The sequence below is a fragment of the Manis pentadactyla genome, chromosome 2 (assembly GCF_030020395.1).
Source record: "Manis pentadactyla isolate mManPen7 chromosome 2, mManPen7.hap1, whole genome shotgun sequence".
NCBI lineage: Eukaryota > Metazoa > Chordata > Mammalia > Pholidota > Manidae > Manis > Manis pentadactyla.
The window spans coordinates 210,210,048-210,228,721 of NC_080020.1; the positions used below are offsets into that span (position 1 = coordinate 210,210,048).

Consider the following 18,674-nt stretch of genomic DNA (forward strand, 5'->3'; position numbering starts at 1 on the left):
ACACTGTGCTTTGACACTCTTGCAAATGATTTCCAGAAGATGTGTTCCTGATAGCACTGTAGATAATATATTGCAGAATGTAGAAACATACCATATGGCCATTAAGAGTAGAATAGATATATAAACTGAGGTATATTCATTCAACTGGAATATAATGATAAAAATGAGTAACAGCATTTCAAAAATACACCATTGAGCAAAGCAAGACACAGAAGAATACACAGTGTGTTTCATTTATATAAAGTTCAGAAACGGCAAAACTTAATACATTTTCTAGGGCTACTTCCATAGGTGCTAAAACTATGAAGAAAAAAAAGAAATGATCAACACAAAATCCATGACAGAGGTGGGCTGGGATGCTATCAGAAGGTACACATGGGGGCCCTTCCAAAGCAGTACTTCCCAAACTTTTCCAAGTCAGAGCACACCAGGTGATGAGAGAAGGCTGCTCCACCAGCAGAGCCCGGCTCCCAGGCACCCCCAGCCCAGGCCCGCACAGCCACTGCGATGGCAGGGGGGTCCACCAGCTGGGCGGCGGCAGCTGGGAAGCCCTGCTCCACAATGCTAGGAATGTTCTCTCTCTTGCTACACAGTGGGAATAAAGGAGTCTCATTACTGTACATATCTTATATGCTTTTTTTGAGTGTATGAGGTAGTGCTAATCAAAAAATGAAAACCCACGTCTTAGTCAAAGTTTCCCACAGGCTGGACTGAATGCCATAGAGTCTGATGCTGCTACTCAAACAGGCTCAAAGCACCCCTTTCCCACAACATGGCACCTTTCTCCCCTCTAAACTTCTGCTCATATGACTGCACCTAGAATGTGTTCCTCCTCTTCTCTACTTACCCATTTTTTCAACAACCATCAGGTTCTAGTTCAAGGTCCACTCCCAACTGAAAGGTCTCCTCTGACAGAGTTCACTCTCCAGAGAACTATTGGTTAACTTGAAAATTTCTCACAGTCTGAGTCTCTCATATAACTCATTTTTGTACTGCTGTGAGTGGTTACCTGACTTTACAGGTGCTTCTACACTAGTTTAGTGGAAAGGGTACTGGCTTTGGACCCAAAAAATGTAGATTCCAATCCTCCAACTATCAGACCTCTGACAAGTTTCTTTCACCACCCTGAGCATCAGTTTTGTCAGCTACAGAATACCTCAAACTGATTTAACGCAGATGAATTAAGCACCAAGCAAACATCAGAGCAAAGTAAATATTTACGACTTTTACTGTTTGGTAGGTTTGTAACCTATGCTAGGGAACCACAGAGGCCAGAAACTGTTTCATCCACAATAACAGAGAGAATGAGATGCTCCATGTAAGTAAATTCGAATCAATGAAGCATGTGAATCACTGATCATTGAAGCACCTCTCTTTAAGTGCCATAATCTTTAGGATTTTATTTTAACAATTTCAGATGAAATCCTTTGTAAAGTATACATTAAATTCCCTTCTTAGACATAAGATACAGAAGATCTTTTAACCTTCCAATAATGAATTACAAATTTCAATTACTCTATAATATAATAATGACTCATTAAACAGATGTACACAGAATGAATTATTGTGGCTTTCAGATTAGGGTTGCTTTTGTACCTCTTCTCTTTCTACCCCACCTTCAAATGATTAACACTTACTCTAATAACTCCCTCCCCCTTTCATTTGCTACTTTTAAGTCTGAGAAACCAGGTAACAGTACATAATTCCCTTTTGCTGCACAAGCTTTGGAAGCTAAGGGATCCTTTTTAAAGGCTGAGTGATTGACAGCTACTCTGAGGTGGCCGGATGAATCAAAGTCACTACACTTCTTTTACAGAGCATATTATACTAAGCACTATGCATATGCTCAAAAACTCCTGAGGACTGTGGACTACAAGCTCTACGGATGGCCTGCTGATGCAGGGCAATAATATTAGCTTCATACACAGATAATAGTAATTGTTATCACCATGGAGCACCTCTGGGCCAGGCACTTGGAGGAAGTATTTGTAATATAAAAGAAACCACTCCCAGGCACTGTTGTTAAGCACAGCAGCCCAACTTACCTGTTAACAAAGTTAAACAGATTTCCAGATTTGCTGTTCTGTTGGAAAAGATCTTTATATAAGTGTGGTAATATATGCATCTAGGTAACTGGAGCAGCTGCCTAGGCTTTAATAAAATGAGCCACTGACAGAACCCCATAAAATAGGGAGTGTATGAAGAGGAGCTTGACAACAGAATTTTGGAATATTTAAAAATCTGATCAATAAATAGGCATCTTAGTAGGTTCTGAACAAACTATAAAGTCATGTTTCTTTCCTATTATTTACTCCAGTTTATAAAGACTAGGCCTAAAAAATAAGTAACACGATAATAACTATGACATTACTGGCCATAATAATGACATTTCCAAGAAGCATACCTCACTGAATTGCTGGAACAAAGCAGATGGTAAAAAGTTCTGAGGGTGTAAATCAATGAGGGGCCCCGTCCAGTTACTCTGAACAAAGAGTTGCAAACAGCTCACCCCAATTAGGAATATCAGCTGTTGTCTGTATATAAGAACAGGCAAAGAAATAAATACAAATCACTATCACTGTATACCCACAAACACTATTTCATTCATTTCAGTTTTATTAAGAAAAATGTTAAGCTATCAACCAACATTTATTGAGATTATATGACAGTACTACAAAAACTTTGAGACCTGAACAACTTAGGTCTGCATTGTCCAATATTATATCCACAAGACACATTTGGCTCTTTTCTATTTAAGTTAATTACAATTATATAAAATATAAAATTCAGTCCCTCAGTCACTCATTCGCAGGGCTCAACAGCCAAAAGTGGCTAGAGGCTACTGCACTGGACAGCGTGGGCAGAGAACATTGCGAGTCACAGAAAGTTTTCTTGAACAGCACTGATTTAGGTCCTGATCAGGCACTTGTAATTTTTCTGGCATTCTATTTAATAGCTCTAACATTGCCAGAGATGTATGAAAAACTGACTTTATACAAAGGAAATTGGAAACAAAAAGGTGACTTTAAATAACATTTTTTACATTTTACTAATCCTGTACTACAAACTACTAGAACAAAAAGACCCCTAGAAATTTCACTTGAGCCTACTTTTTTCAAACTGCTTCAGCTTAAGATGGGGTGTTAGTAAACTTTTTCTGTAAATGGACATATCTTAAATATATTTCAGGCTTTGCAGATAAAATGTGTTTCTTTTTTTCCAAACCTTTGAAAAGGTAAACACCATTCTGAGCCACTTTTGCCCACCAGCCATAATTTTCCAACCCCTGGATTGCGATAAAAAGAAGTGGGGATTCAACTCCTACATACAACAGCCAGAGAATCCTGGAGTTTCATTCTGAAGAGAGTGAAAGCTTTCTTCTCCCTATATCTCCCAGGCCCTACCTCAAAACGAAGATTCTTTAAGAAAAAAAATCAAACCCACAGCCTATGGTAGCCAGAATATAAAGCTCGATGCAGCTCAACTGAGCAGAGCAAAGAATAAGCAACACTAGAAGAAAGAATCTGTTTCTCTATGAAAACTTTAAGTTACCTTTCAGTTTTGTCCACATCTGTTGGGTAATCCAGGAATGTTACTATCTGCTTCTCTAGGTAGCTGTCAATCTTTTCTTCAGCCATCATTGTTGAATTTAAAATATTCTGAGTCAATGAATTTAAGAGTATAGCCTCATAGTTCCCTTCTAGCAGCAACTGTAGGAAAGAGCCACTCTCTGTAATATAAAAAATTAGTCCAATAATACAAAAGAACATTTTTTACATACTGTAAAAGATAATATTATTAGGTAAATCTACAACTCTAGAATGCCATATATAATTCTATATGCTTGCTATACATTACCAAAGAACAATGAGCAAAAATATCACTTGTAGAATTGAAAGCTCATCCATACGATGAGCAGCAAGGCAGAAGGCCCAGGAATAATATTCTTCAGTTCTATCACCCTCAGAGAGATTCCTACTGCAACAGAAAACTTCCCGTACTCAGGGCTCCACGACCTTTCACGGTCTGGCTCCTCCCACCTCAGTATACTCTCTGCTGAAATAAAAAGCTGGTTCATTCATTATTCCCCTATTACCCACACACATTCCCACCTCCACACTTTACAGTTGTGATTTCTCCTGTTGGGCTCCTTTCCACTTGTCAAGACTTATCCTTTAATCAAAAATCAATTCAAATTGAGCTTCTTCCATAAAATCCTTCCAGACCCCAAGACTTCAGAAATTCTCTCCTGAAACACCTATTGTGTATACACACACACAGAGAACACTTATCTACTCTCCTAAATTGTTATTTATCCTCTAGGTCCAGCCTAAATACCTCAGTCGGATGTGTTTATATCCCCCTGATAAATGTGCCTTTTAACTCTTTGCTGCCTCATTTCAGCTTTTCTGCTTACCACAGCTGTGTTAACTGAATAATTACTTATCCAATCCGTACTTAAATGTCTTCATCTGCCAAATGGGATTAAAAATAGTATGTAACTTACACGTCTACTATAAGGATTAAAGAGTTTAATATAATGTTAAGGATTTAGAAAAGTAACTGACATTGCCATTGTTAGTATTACTGAGCCTGGGCAGTGACAATGTGGGGGTAAAGACAAGACCACGCCCAACATGTCAAGGATGCAACAGCACAAAGCCTTAAGGAATCAGCTAGATTTTGGTAGGAAATAAATAAAACAAGGATGGGATGAAAACAAGCTATCTCCACCCCCTCTCCTCACAGTCTCAACGTTGGCTTAAGTCCTTGGCAGGTGTACCTCTCTCACCTGAGCCTGCTACTCCCTCCTGCTTCCAATGCTGCAGCTCTGTCTCAGTAGGGAAGCCCCTCAAAACTGCCAGCTCCGGGGTCCACATCACCCCGGACACCGCTGCAGCCAAAATGGGTTCCTACGAGGGTTATACAGGAGTCGACAAAACACAGGAAAGGAGGAAAGCGCAAAGACGCCGAAGTCTGGCGGCAACTGCTCTGTGGATACACCTGCGGCCCTACAACCCCACGTGAGGAAACCGGCACGCGGAGACGGAAGCACGGAGCACCCTGGGAAAACCACGCACGCTCCCAGCGCTAGCTTCCGCCTAGGAGGCCAACCCACGGCTTGGTACTGAGCATGCCCAGTGGAGATGCCCCGCCCCGAGCGGGAGTGTGCGGGGTTCGAGGGCGCGGCCCTGTTCCCGCCCCTAAAGGGGCCCTGCCACAGCGGCGAAAGCCGTGGCGGACGGAGGGTCCGCGTGTGCCCGCCCACGCAGGGCTCGAGCTGAAACGCTGCTCAAAGCGGCGGTCTCGCCCAAACCGGGCTTAGTTGGAAGGCCGGTTGGATTCCTAAGCCTTCTGGGGTCAGAGCCCTCCTGCCAGCCCGTTGGGAGCCGTAGTCCTTCCCGCAAACGCGCGAGGGCTCTTGGGACCAGCATTTGGGTACCGTTCCGCGAACTTCGAGAGCCTCTGGAGTCCGTGAACCCCAATTAAGAACCCCGTCAGCAAAGAATGGGTTTTTATTCTTTGAAAGAATTTGAGTGTAAGAAGTGTCTGTTTTTGGCGCTGTCACGACATAAATCGTGCCCGAGCGGGACATCTGGCCCGCCCGCCGGTGCAGCGAAGCTTGGGCAGGTCGATAGCTTAGGGCCCTCCGCCCCTGCGCGCAGCTGCTGAGCACGGCGCCTCACCGGCACGTCCTTCAATCTTCAGAGCCGCCCTCCGGGGCGGAAACCAAGGCCCCGAGAGCCAGGACGTGGCAGGGCGGGAAGCCCCAGTGGGCTTGAAACCTGCGCTGTACGGATGGCGTGCACGATCTAGAAAGCTTAAGGGAACGGTGCCCACACAGGATTCCTGGAGGAATTAAGTGCAATAGAGATCGGATGCCCTAGAATGTCTTCTCTTTAAGAAGTACTTAGAAGGTATTTGTCCAGGGAATGATATTTTTTTTAAAGCACAAAATCTAGCACGGCCTAAACCATTTGACAGTTAAAGATCAACAGTTGTTAAAACACACTGACTGTTGAACCAAGTCCCTCACGTGTGTGTAGAGCCCCGCTGACCACATGATAAACGTGGTGCTTTCACTATAATTCAAGGTTGGTTGGTGGGCTACATGTAGTACGCTAGACAAAGCTAATAACTGAGTCTGTTAGATCTCCCTTCAGGCAAAATGTACTCCAGTAATAAGATGGAGAGGGAAAAACACGGTCTCAATTGAAAAGAAATTACTGAGTAGACCTGAGGTGGCGGGTGATTTATGTCCACTTAAGGATGAGCGTAGAGTTGGCTGCGCAGTCCATGGGGAACCCCTGATGTCACTGTCTTTTTTCTTGGACTGGACGGGTTACTCAGAGAGACTTTCTCCTACCAAGACGGTGTTGGTCTGGTTGCCACAGTTCCAGAGCCAAGTGGAAGGAGAAAACCAGGAGTTTCAGTATTTAGGAGCCGGTGTGTATATTGGACCCTCTACAGACCACTGACAGGGTGGAAGGGAAGGTGAGAGCAGGGGTTCCAGCTCACTGACTCAGCTTTGCAGGAGGGCTGCTCATTTTAGCCCCTCCTTCCAGCCTATAATCTTCAGTTCCAGGGGCATTTGATGCTCCCCAGTTTTCATTCCTCAGGGCAAATGAAAGTTTGCTGTAGCTTTTCCCACTGCATTTTTAGAATTGGGCTTTCTCTGGTCAGCTTAATCAGTTACCTAGCTTCTAACAGTGTTACCTGCTCTCATCTTCTCTTTCCTTGTGGGTTATGTGTTAATTTTTTTTCTTTATCATAGTTTTAATGGGTTTTGAAGAAGGTGGGAAATTAGATGCATATATTCAATACACCATGTTTACCCAGAACCTTGAATTATATTGTAAATGACAACTTTTACCACATATTCAGATTTGATACACTTATGTTTTTAATTGTATCTGGTATTTTTTCAGGGAGTAGAGGGGAAGCAGGATCTTTTCACTGGCTCAAGCACAAAGAAGTCAGGATTGTAACCAGCATTTTATAACCTTTCAATCCTTTTTCATATTCATTAACAAATCTCATGTTTAATAATAATTTTTAAATGTTTCCATATGTTTGTAGCAACATTTTTAGTAATAGCCAAAAACTGAAAACCCAAATGTCCATCCACATATGAATAAACAAACTTATGATCAACAATGGAATACTGTTCAGCTACACAAAAGAATGAGCTATAGATATTTTATGTATCTATACATACATACATATACATAAAGAATGAGCTATAGATATATACAAATATCAAAATAATTATGCTGAGTGAAATGTCAGAAAAAATGTACTATATAATTTCATTTACATAAATCTAGAATTTTAAACATCTGTAATGACCGAAAGCAGATCAGTGGTTGCTTGGGATTAGGGAGGATGAAGAGGGAAGCAGGGAGGGATACAGAGAAGCAAGGATGCTGGGCAGCTGTGTTCACAGGGTATGTGCACCATCTTGATTGTGCTGATGAGTTCATAGAATATACACAAGGAAGAACTTACCAACTGTAGAGTTAAAATACGTGTACTTTATTCTGTCAGTTATATTTCAGTAACTGTTTTTAAAAATTATCTGTTGTATAAGGCTTAAAATCTTATCTCTCAAGACTAATTAATATTCTCCAAAATCCTTCTACTGACATACAGTTCTTTCTTCTTATCTCACCACTGTCCCCTGCACTTTCCAAACACTGTCCCTCAGAACAATAGCCCTACAACCATCACTAACCCTCAGAGAGTTAGATAGGCTTTGCTTTGTGGTCAACAAGTCAAGATGGATTGAAGGCTTAGGATAAACCAGCTGCAGTGTTACACACAGTTAAATGGATATCCACCTAACTCTTACAGCCAAATACTATTAAGCCAACTTTTCAGAGAAGGAAACTCAGAGCTAAGTACCTTGCCTAAGATTACACTAGAATTTGAACCTACTCTGACCCCCGAAGGTCCATGCTCTACATCTGGTGAGTAGAGATGGATGACAAGTATCTGGTATGTAGGACAGGGTAAGTAGATAAGTAAAATAACCTCACCAGGGAACATGCTGGAAACAACTCTGGACCACGGGCAGCACAAGTGCTGGAAATCCCTAAAAGCAAGGACTGGAGCAGCAAAGAAAGCATGCATTTGGGTGAGGTAGGAATGTTGGTAGAATGTAAGTCAAGCTGGGGATGGAACAAGAGAGCTACCTTCCTTAATGAAAAGCCACCAGACCCTGTAAGGTTTCTTTATTCAAAAATTGCTCTGGCCCAAGCCAGGCAGCCCAGTGAAGTCCCCTAGGTTTTACTTTGTCCTTGGGCTCTTAGAATTGACCACTCCTAACACTAGCACACTCCCCTGAAGGTTGTGCTGTTTCTCCCACAAAGCAAAAAAAAAGATCCTTCCCTATGGTAGGTCTTGAGTCAGCTGAAAAAAGGACAAGGCTTTCAATAAACCTTCACCAGATGCACTATGGGCACAAGGGAGGCAGAAACGTAGGCACAGGAACACTACCACTCAGGCTTGCTCAGTTTGGGCTTGACCCAACTAGCCCTACCTCAAGTGCTACCCCTCTGTGACTCCGGCAATCTCTGGATGCTTGGAGTCACACAAGGGGGCTTCTTCACTGAATGCTGGTCTTTAAAGGGCCCATATATCACAAACACACAAAATTAATCAGAGAATACATGGGGGGCCCTGTCACTCAAGGTCCAAGGTCACAGGGTGACTTTGAACGCCACACTTTGTAAAACCCGAGGTAAGATGGACACTGTTCTGCTGGCAGAGACTGTGCCTGACCAACATATTTTGAGCTGAATCGTATCTCCCCTACCAACTAGCCCCAAATTTTTATGCCGAAATCCTAATCCCCAGCTACGACTCCTCAAATGTGACAGTATTTGGAGATGGGGCCTCTAAGGAGATAATTAAGGTAAAATAAGTTCCTTAGGGTGGATCCTGATTCAGTGTGACTGGTGTGCTCACAAGATTAGGATATAGACAGGCACGGAGAGAAGACCAAGTGAGGTAACAGGGAGACGATGACACCTACAAGCCACAGGAGAAACCACCCCTGCCCACACCTTGATGGTGGTGTTTAAATCTGTGGCACTTGGTTGGCAGCCCTAGCAAATGATACACCATCATGAGCAATAAACACAGCTTTGTCTTTAATTTCAGGAATTGAGTAGTGGTCTCATCTTCTGAATCCGGAGTTTCCACCAATGTCATTTTAAGGACCATCCAAGGCGGCATTCCAGGGAGCCCTCAGACCAACACTGACTTCTTGAGCCCAGACTCTTTGTTCTTCAAGCCTGCTGCCTGGTGAGTTAGTCTCAACCATGAGATCTAAATAGTTTCATTGAGCTCCCCAAGATGAATTTTGTCTTTTACCCTCAGCTATTTAATGAGGTAGGTTTTTGTATGTCATTAGGCCCAGTCCTTTATTTTAGAAATTAGGCCTTTTGTAGGTAACAGGGAAGGCAGTCCAGCAAGAAGACAATGGCTCTCTAGCATCTTACTACACTGATATAGACAGTGACTGCAGTGAGATGGGTGAAGACTTGATTAACATGGGGTGAATGTTGAAACCAGTGTTGTTCATGTGAAACCTTCATAAGAGTTTATGAAGTATATCTTTATATACTTTATTAAAGTATATCAATGATACTTTATAAAAAAAATTAGACCTTTTGGTATAGAGGTGCACTATTCAGCAGTCAGACCTATGTCTTTTATAAAATCATTAGACATTTTATTTGCAAGGTATATCATTTCATAAATATTTGTGCCATACATAGCTTGTATTACTTGTCTCTTGCTGTGTAAAAAGTCGCCACAAAACTTCGCAGCTTCAAACAACAAATATTTATTATCTCACAATTTCTGAGGGCCGAGAATTGGGTGCAGCCTGGCTGTGTGCCTCAGACTCAGGGTCTCTCACAAAGAGGCTCTTTTTTTAATTTTTTTTTTTTTTTGAGAGGGCATATCTTATATTTATTGATCAAATGGTTATTAACAACAATAAAATTCTGTATAGGGGACTCAATGCACAATCATTAATCAACCCCAAGCCTAATTCTCAACAGTCTCCAATCTTCTGAAGTATAACGAACAAGTTCTTACATGGTGAACAAATTCTTACATAGTGAATAAGTTCTTACATGGTGAACAGTGCAAGGGCAGTCATCACAGAAGCTTTCGGTTTTGATCACGCATTATGAACTATAAACAATCAGGTCAAATATGAGTATTTGATTTTTATACTTGATTTATATGTGGATCCCATATTTCTCCCTTTATTATTATTATTATTATTATTATTTTTAATAAAATGCTGAAGTGGTAGGTAGATGTAAGATAAAGGTAGAAAACTTAGTTTAGTGTTGTAAGAGAGCAAATGTAGATGATCAGGTGTGTGCCTGTAGACTATGTGTTAATCCAAGCTAGACAAGGGCAATAAAGCATCCACGGATGCATAAGATTTCTCTCAAAACAGCGGGGGAGAGGTTCTAAGCCTCACCTCTGTTGATCCCTAATTTCTCACCTGATGGCCCCCCTGCGACTGTGCCTGTCTTAGGTTGTTCCTCCCTTGAGGAATCTTACCCGTCTCTGGCTAACCAGTCATCTTCCGGGGCCATACAGGGAGATGTAAAGTTGGTAAGTGAGAGAGAAGCCATATTGTTTGAAAAGGTTAGCTTTTTACTTCTTTGCAGATTTATGCCCTGTGGCTTCTATGCCCAGCATTTGTCTTGAGTATCTTTAGCACTTGGAGGAATTATGATACTCAGTAAATTCGATATGAGGCACGAATTCTATTTAAGGGTTGTAATTAGGAAGGAAGAAGAAAAGCTATAGAGGTAGCAGGCAGAAGAAAACATGGGAAGATTGATTATTTCTTTGACATATCTTCTTGTAGAGTAACTTCAGCATGTATAGGTTTTAAGCTACTACTTAAATTGTGCACACACATTAACATAATAGGAGTATAGTTACATAACCAAAGCATATCTGTAATTACCAGCCATCTCCAGTGAAACCAAGAAAACCAGTTAGGCACCTTAGGCATTTGTGAAAACTTATCTATGATATGGTGGATATTGTCCAACTGAACTTGAACAGTCTGAGAGAAATCAGACAAATTAAAACAACCCATTCTTGGGGAATGTTCACATCCCTTATGTTCTTTTAACAGTAAATAGTCTGTAGTTGTAAGATTTTGGAGTGCTACAATTTGCACTTCTCCTAATTCTTGGTTGAGTTCCAACAGTATAGATCCAGTCAAATTTGTTGTTTTACTGTATGCACAGGCCAGCTTAGATATCTCCTTCCTCATTCCCATGGCAAGTCCAGGAACTGGTGGGATGAGTGCATCTACAGCTGTAGCAGGGCGTGGATCTTTGTTGGGGTTTTTTGATGATCATATTCTGGCATGAGTCTTCCAGAGAGTGCTGATGTTGGAAGTTCTCTTTCATATCGTATCTTAGTTCATTTTCGGGATAGCCCAATTAGGCTTTGATCTTCTGTATAAACAGAAACAGACCCTTTGCCTACACTTTTATATGCCCTTCATACCCTTGTGTAGAACTCATTGGAGGTTACCACACAGGAACTGCCCTTTTTGTTTTGTTTTGTTTTGTTTTGCTTTGTTTTTGGTACCACTAATCTACACTTACATGACGAATATTATGTTTACTAGGCTCTCCCCTATACCAGGTCTCCCCTATAACCCCCTTTACAGTCACTGTCCATCAGCATTGCAAAATGTCATAGAATCACTACTTGCCTTCTCTGTGTTGTACAGCCCTCCCTTTTCTCCTACCCCCCCATGCACGTTAATCTTAATACCCCCCTACATCTGCCCCCCCTTATCCCTCCCTACCCACCCATCCTCGCCAGTCCCTTTCCCTTTGGTACCTGTTAGTCCATTCTTGAGTTCTGTGATTCCGCTGCTGTTTTGTTCCTTCAGTTTTTCATTTGTTCTTATATTCCGCAGATGAGTGAAATCATTTGGTATTTCTCTTTCTCCGCTTGGCTTGTTTCACTGAGCATAATACCCTCCAGCTCCATCCATGTTGCTGCAAATGATTGGATTTGCCCTTTTCTTATGGCTGAGTAGTATTCCATTGTGTATATGTACCACATCTTCTTTATCCATTCATCTATCGATGGACATTTAGGTTGCTTCCAATTCTTGGCTATTGTAAATATTGCAGCGAGAAACATAGGGGTGCATTGGTCTTTCTCAAACTTGATTGCTGCGTTCTTAGGGTAAATTCCTAGGAGTGAAATTCCTGGGTCAAACGGTAAGTCTGTTTTGAGCATTTTGATGTACCTCCATACTGCTTTCCACAATGGTTGAACTAACTTACATTCCCACCAGCAGTGTAGGAGGGTTCCCCTTTCTCCACAGCCTCGCCAACATTTGTTGTTGTTTGTCTTTTGGATGGCAGCCATCCTTACTGGTGTGAGGTGATACCTCACTGTAGTTTTAATTTGCATTTCTCTGATAATTAGCGATGTGGAGCATCTTTTCATGTGTCTGTTGGCCATCTGTATTTCTTTTTTGGAGAACTGTCTGTTCAGTTCCTCTGCCCATTTTTTAATTGGGTTATTTGTTTTTTGTTTGTTGAGGCGTGTGAGCTCCTTATATATTCTGGACGTCAAGCCTTTATCGGATGTGTCATTTTCAAATATATTCTCCCATACTGTAGGGATCCTTTTTGTTCTATTGATGGTGTCTTTTGCTGTACAGAAGCTTTTCAGCTTAATATAGTCCCACTTACTCATTTTTGCTCTTGTTTTCCTTGCCCGGGGAGATATGTTCAAGAAGAGGTCACTCATGTTTATGTCTAAGGTTTTTGCCTAGGTTTTCTTCCAAGAGTTTAATGGTTTCATGGCTTACATTCAGGTCTTTGATCCATTTTGAGTTTACTTTTGTATATGGGGTTAGACAATGGTCCAGTTTCATTCTCCTACATGTAGCTGTCCAGTTTTGCCAGCACCACCTGTTGAAGAGACTGTCATTTCGCCATTGTATGTCCATGGCTCCTTTATCAAATATTAATTGACCATATATGTCTGGGTTAATGTCTGGATTCTCTAGTCTGTTCCATTGGTCTGTGGCTCTGCTCTTGTGCCAGTACCAAATTGTCTTGATTATTATGGCTTTATAGTAGAGCTTGAAGTTGGGGAGTGAGATCCCCCCTACTGTATTCTTCTTTCTCAGGATTGCTTTGGCTATTCGGGGTCTTTGGTGTTTCCATATGAATTTTTGAATTATTTCTTCCAGTTCATTGAAGAATGTTGCTGGTAGTTTCATAGGGATTGCATCAAATCTGTATATTGCTTTGGGCAGGATGGCCATTTTGACGATATTAATTCTTCCTAGCCACGAGCATGGGATGAGTTTCCATCTGTTAGTGTCCCCTTTAATTTCTCTTAAGAGTGACTTGTAGTTTTCAGAGTATAAGTCTTTCACTTCTTTGGTTAGATTTATTCCTAGGTATTTTATTTTTTTTTGATGCAATTGTGAATGGAGTTGTTTTCCTGATTTCTCTTTCTGTTGGTTCATTGTTAGTATATCGGAAAGCCACAGATTTCTGTGTGTTGATTTTGTATCCTGCAACTTTGCTCTATTCCGATATCAGTTCTAGTAGTTTTGGGGTGGAGACTTTAGGGTTTTTTATGTACAATATCATGTCATCTGCAAATAGTGACAGTTTAACTTCTTCTTTACCAATCTGGATTCCTTGTATTTCTTTGTTTTCTCTGATTGCCGTGGCTAGGACCTCCAGTACTATGTTAAATAGCAGTGGGGAGAGTGGGCATCCCTGTCTAGTTCCCGATCTCAGAGGAAAAGCTTTCAGATTCTTGCTGTTCAGTATAATGTTGGCTGTGGGTTTATGATATATGGCCTTTATTATGTTGAGGTACTTGCCCTCTATTCCCATTTTGCTGAGAGTTTTTATCATGAATGGATGTTGAACTTTGTCAAATGCTTTTTCAGCATCTCTGGAGATGATCATGTGGTTTTTGTCTTTCTTTTTGTTGATGTGGTGGATGATGTTGATGGACTTTCGAATGTTGTACCATCCTTGCATCCCTGGGATGAATCCCACTTGGTCATGGTGTATGATCCTTTTGATGTATTTTTGAATTCGGTTTGCTAATATTTTGTTGAGTATTTTTGCATCTATGTTCATCAGGGATATTGGTCTGTAGTTTTCTTTTTTGGTGGGGTCTTTGCCTGGTTTTGGTATTAGGGTGATGTTAGCTTCATAGAATGAGTTTGGGAGTATCCCCTCCCCCTCTATTTTTTGGAAAACTTTAAGGATTTCTTCCCTGTATTATGTCTTCCCTGTATGTCTGATAAAATTCCGAGGTAAATCCATCTGGCCCGGGGGTTTTGTTCTTTGGTAGTTTTTTGATTACCGTTCAATTTTGTTGCTGGTAATTGGTCTGTTTAGATTTTCTGTTTCTTCCTGGGTCAATCTTGGAAGGTTGTATTTTTCTAGGAAGTTGTCCATTTCTCCTAGGTTTCCCAGCTTGTTAGCATATAGGTTTTCATAGTATTCTCCAATAATTCTTTGCATTTCCGTGGGGTCCGTCATGATTTTTCCTTTCTCGTTTCTGATACTGTTGATTTGTGTTGACTCTCTTTTCTTCTTAATAAGTCTGGCTAGAGGCTTATCTATTTTGTTTATTTTCTCGAAGAACCAGCTCTTGGTTTCATTGATTTTTGCTATTGTTTTATTCCTCTCAATTTTATTTATTTCTTCTCTGATCTTTATTATGTCCCTCCTTCTGCTGACCTTAGGCCTCATCTGTTCTTCTTTTTCCAATTTCGATAATTGTGACATTAGACCATTCATTTGGGATTGCTCTTCCTTTTTTAAATATGCTTGGATTGCTATATACTTTCCTCTTAAGACTGCTTTTGCTGTGTCCCACAGAAGTTGGGGCTTAGTGTTGTTGTTGTCATTTGTTTCCATATATTGCTGGATCTCCATTTTGATTTGGTCATTGATCCATTGATTATTTAGGAGTGTGTTGTTAAGCCTCCATGTGTTTGTGAGCTTCTTTGCTTTTTTGTACAGTTTATTTCTAGTTTTATGCCTTTGTGGTCTGAAAAGTTGGTTGGTAGGATTTCAATCTTTTGAAATTTTCTGAGGCTCTTTTTGTGGCCTAGTATGTGGTCTATTCTGGAGAATGTTCTATGTGCACTTGAGAAGAATGTATATCCCACTGCTTTTGGATGTAGAGTTCTATAGATGTCTATTAGGTCCATCTGCTCTACTGTGTTGTTCAGTGCTTCCGTGTCCTTACTTATTTTCTGCCCAGTGGATCTATCCTTTGGGGTGAGTGGTGTGTTGAAGTCTCCTAGAATGAATGCATTGCAGTCTATATCCCCCTTTAGTTCTGTTAGTATTTGTTTCACATATGCTGGTGCTCCTGTATTGGGTGCATATATATTTAGAATGGTTATATCGTCTTGTTTGACTGAGCCCTTTATCATTATGTAGTGTCCTTCTTTATCTCGTTACTTTCTTTGTTTTGAAGTCTATTTTGTCTGATATTAGTACTGCAACCCCTGCTTTCTTCTCACTGTTGTTTGCTTGAAATATGTTTTTCCATCCCTTGACTTTTAGTCTGTACATGTCTTTGGGTTTGAGGTGAGTTTCTTGTAAGCAGCATATAGATGGGTCTTGCTTTTTTATCCATTCTGTTACTCTGTGTCTTTTGATTGGTGCATTCAACCCATTAACATTTAGGGTGACTACTGAAAGATATGTAATTATTGCCATTGCAGGCTTTAAATTCGTGGTTACCAAAGGTTCAAGGTTAGCCTATTTAGTATCTTACTGCCTAACTTAGCTCGCTTATTGAGCTGTTATATACACTGTCTGGAGATTCTTTTCTTCTCTCCCTTCTTGTTCCTCCTCCTCGATTCTTCATATGTTGGGTGTTTTGTGCTGTGCTCTTTCTAGGAGTGCTCCCATCTAGAGCAGTCCCTGTAAGATGTTCTGTAGAGGTGGTTTGTGGAAAGCAAATTCCCTCAGCTTTTGTTTGTCTGGGAATTGTTTAATCCCACCGTCATATTTGAATGATAGTCGTGCTGGATACAGTATCCTTGGTTCAAGGCCCTTCTGTTTCATTGTATTAAATATATCATGCCATTCTCTTCTGGCCTGTAGGGTTTCTGTTGAGAAATCTGACGTTAGCCTGATGGGTTTTCCTTTATAGGTGACCTTTTTCTCTTAGCTGCCTTTAACACTCTTTCCTTGTCCTTGATCTTTGCCATTTTTATTATTATGTGTCTTGGTGTTGCCCTTCTTGGATCCTTTCTGTTGGGGGTTCTGTGTATTTCCGTGGTCTGTTCGATTACTTCCTCCCCCAGTGTGGGGAAGTTTTCAGCAATTATTTCTTCTAAGATATTTTCCATCTCTTTTCCTCTCTCTTCTTCTTCTGGGACCCCTATAATACGGATATTGTTCCTTTTGGATTGGTCACACAGTTCTCTTAATATTGTTTCATTCCTGGAGATCCTTTTGTCTCTCTCTCTCTGTCAGCTTCTATGCGTTCCTGTTCTCTGATTTCAATTCCATCAATGGCCTCTTGCATTCTATCCATTCTGCTTATAAACCCTTCCAGAGTTTGTTTCATTTCTGCAATCTCCTTTCTGGCATCTGTGATCTCCTTCCGGACTTCATCCCATTTCTCTTGCGTATTTCTCTGCATCTCTGTCAGCATGTTTATGATTCTTATTTTGAATTCTTTGTCAGGAAGACTAGTTAGGTCTGTCTCCTTCTCTGGTGTTGTCTCTGTGATCTTTGTCTGCCTGTAGCTTTGCCTTTTCATGGTGATAGGAATAGTCTGCAGAGCTGGGACGAGTGACGGCTGGAAGGACTTCCTTTCTTGTTGGTTTGTGGCCCTCCTCTCCTGGGAGAACAGCGGCCTCTAGTGGCTTGTGCTGGGTAGCTGCGCGCAGACAGGGCTTCTGCTTCCTGCCCCGCTGCTATGGAGTTAATCTCCGCTGTTGCTGTGGGCGTGGCCTGGCTCGGGCAGCTACTCCAAAATGGTGGAGTCACGTTGGAGCAGGAGCTACTGGGAGGCTATTTATCTCAGTAAGGGGCCTCCCTGCTCCCTGCAGCCCAGGGGTTAGGGTGCCCAGAGATCCCCGGATTCCCTACCTCTGGTTTAAGTGACCCGCCCTGCCCCTTTAAGACTTCCAAAAAGCACCCGCCAAAACAAAACGACCACAAAAAAAAAAAAGAAAAGAAAAAAATTTTAAATTAAAAAAAATAAAGTTTTTAATTAAAAAAAAAAAGGTGGTCGCTTGTTTTTCTTTATTCTCCGGTGCCAGCCTCAGGCCTCTGCTCACCGGTCTTTCTGCCCTGTTTCCCTAGGATTGGGGTCCCTATCCCTTTAAGACTTCCAAAAAGCGCTCGCCAAAACAAAACAGCAAAAAAGCAAAAAAAAAAAAATGGTCGCGCGCTTTTCTTATGTCCTCTGACACCCGGCCTCCAGTGCCCGCTCACTGTTCTTGCTGCCCTGTTTTCCTAGTATCGAGGGCCCTGCACTCTGGCCCGGATGGCTGGGGCTGGGTGGTCGGCAGTCCTGGGCTCCGTCTCCCTCCCGCTCTGCCTATTCTTCTCCCGCCAGGAGCTGGGGGGAGGGGCGCTCGGCTCCCGTGGGGCTGGGGCTTCTATCTTACCCGTTTCGCGAGGCGCTGGGTTCTCTCAGGTGCGGATGTGGTCTGGATATTGTCCTGTGTCCTCTGGTCTTTATTCTAGGAAGGGTTGTCTTTGTTATATTTTCATAGATATATGTTGTTTTGGGAGGAGATTTCCGCTGCTCTACTCATGCCGCCATCTTCCGCCCCTCTTCCCCATATGTTCTTTTAACAGTAGATAGTCTGTAGTTGTAAGATTTTGGAGCACTACAACTTGCACTTCTCCTAATTCTTGGTTGAGTTCCAACAGTGTAGATCCAGTCAAATTTGTTGTTTTACTGTATGCACAGGCCAGCTTAGATATCTCCTTCTTCATTCCAATGGCAAGTCCAGGAACTGGTGGGATGGATGCAGCTACAACTGCAGCATCGCCTGGATCTTTGTTGGGGTTTTTTGATGATCATCTTCTGGTATGACTCTTCCAGAGAGTGCTGATGTTGGAAATTCTTCTTCATATCGTATCTTAGTTCATTTTCTGGGTAGCCAAATTAGGCTTTGATCCTCTGTATAAACACAAACAGACCCTTTGCCCACACTTTGATCTGCCCTTTATACCATTGTGTAGAACTCATTGGAGGTCACCATACAGGAACTGCTTTTTTTTTTTTAAAGAAAGGAATATTATCAGAAAAGTGTACCTCCATAGCTGATCATCTGACACCCTTTAAGTGATCAAAATTAAGGATATTTAAAGCATGCATTAATTGTTGATTTACAGTTAGTTTTATCTTATCAGGGAGTAATCCCCCTTTTCTTGCTTTCTTTTTTTTTTATCTTTAATCTACACTTACATGAAGAATATTATGTTTACTACGCTCTCCCCTATAGCAGGTCCCCACTATAAACCCCTTTACAGTCACTGTCCATCAGCATAGCAAAATGTTGTAGGATCACTAATTGTCTTCTCTGTGTTGTACAGCCCTCCCCTTTCTCCCACCCCCCCATTATGCATGCT

The 18,674-nt window shown here is 41.5% G+C and overlaps 1 protein-coding gene across 4 annotated transcripts in view; it reads right to left on the bottom strand.

The window, feature by feature from the left end:
• Window positions 1-5,088, bottom strand: part of TTC27 (tetratricopeptide repeat domain 27) — a 181,059-nt gene extending 175,971 nt beyond the window's left edge. Inside the window, exons 1-3 of one of the 4 annotated variants that reach the window (XM_057497287.1) lie at window positions 4,793-5,084; window positions 3,553-3,730; window positions 2,405-2,534 (exon numbers count right to left, since the gene is read on the bottom strand). In XM_057497287.1, the coding sequence (XP_057353270.1) occupies window positions 2,405-2,534; window positions 3,553-3,730; window positions 4,793-4,880 (396 nt within the window). In that variant the 5' untranslated portion in view covers window positions 4,881-5,084. Of the gene's footprint in view, window positions 1-2,404; window positions 2,535-3,552; window positions 3,731-4,792 lie in introns of all 4 variants that reach the window. The other 3 variants (XM_036931612.2, XM_036931611.2, XM_057497289.1) reach the window with 3 other exon arrangements.
• Between the last annotated feature and the right edge of the window lie 13,586 nt (window positions 5,089-18,674).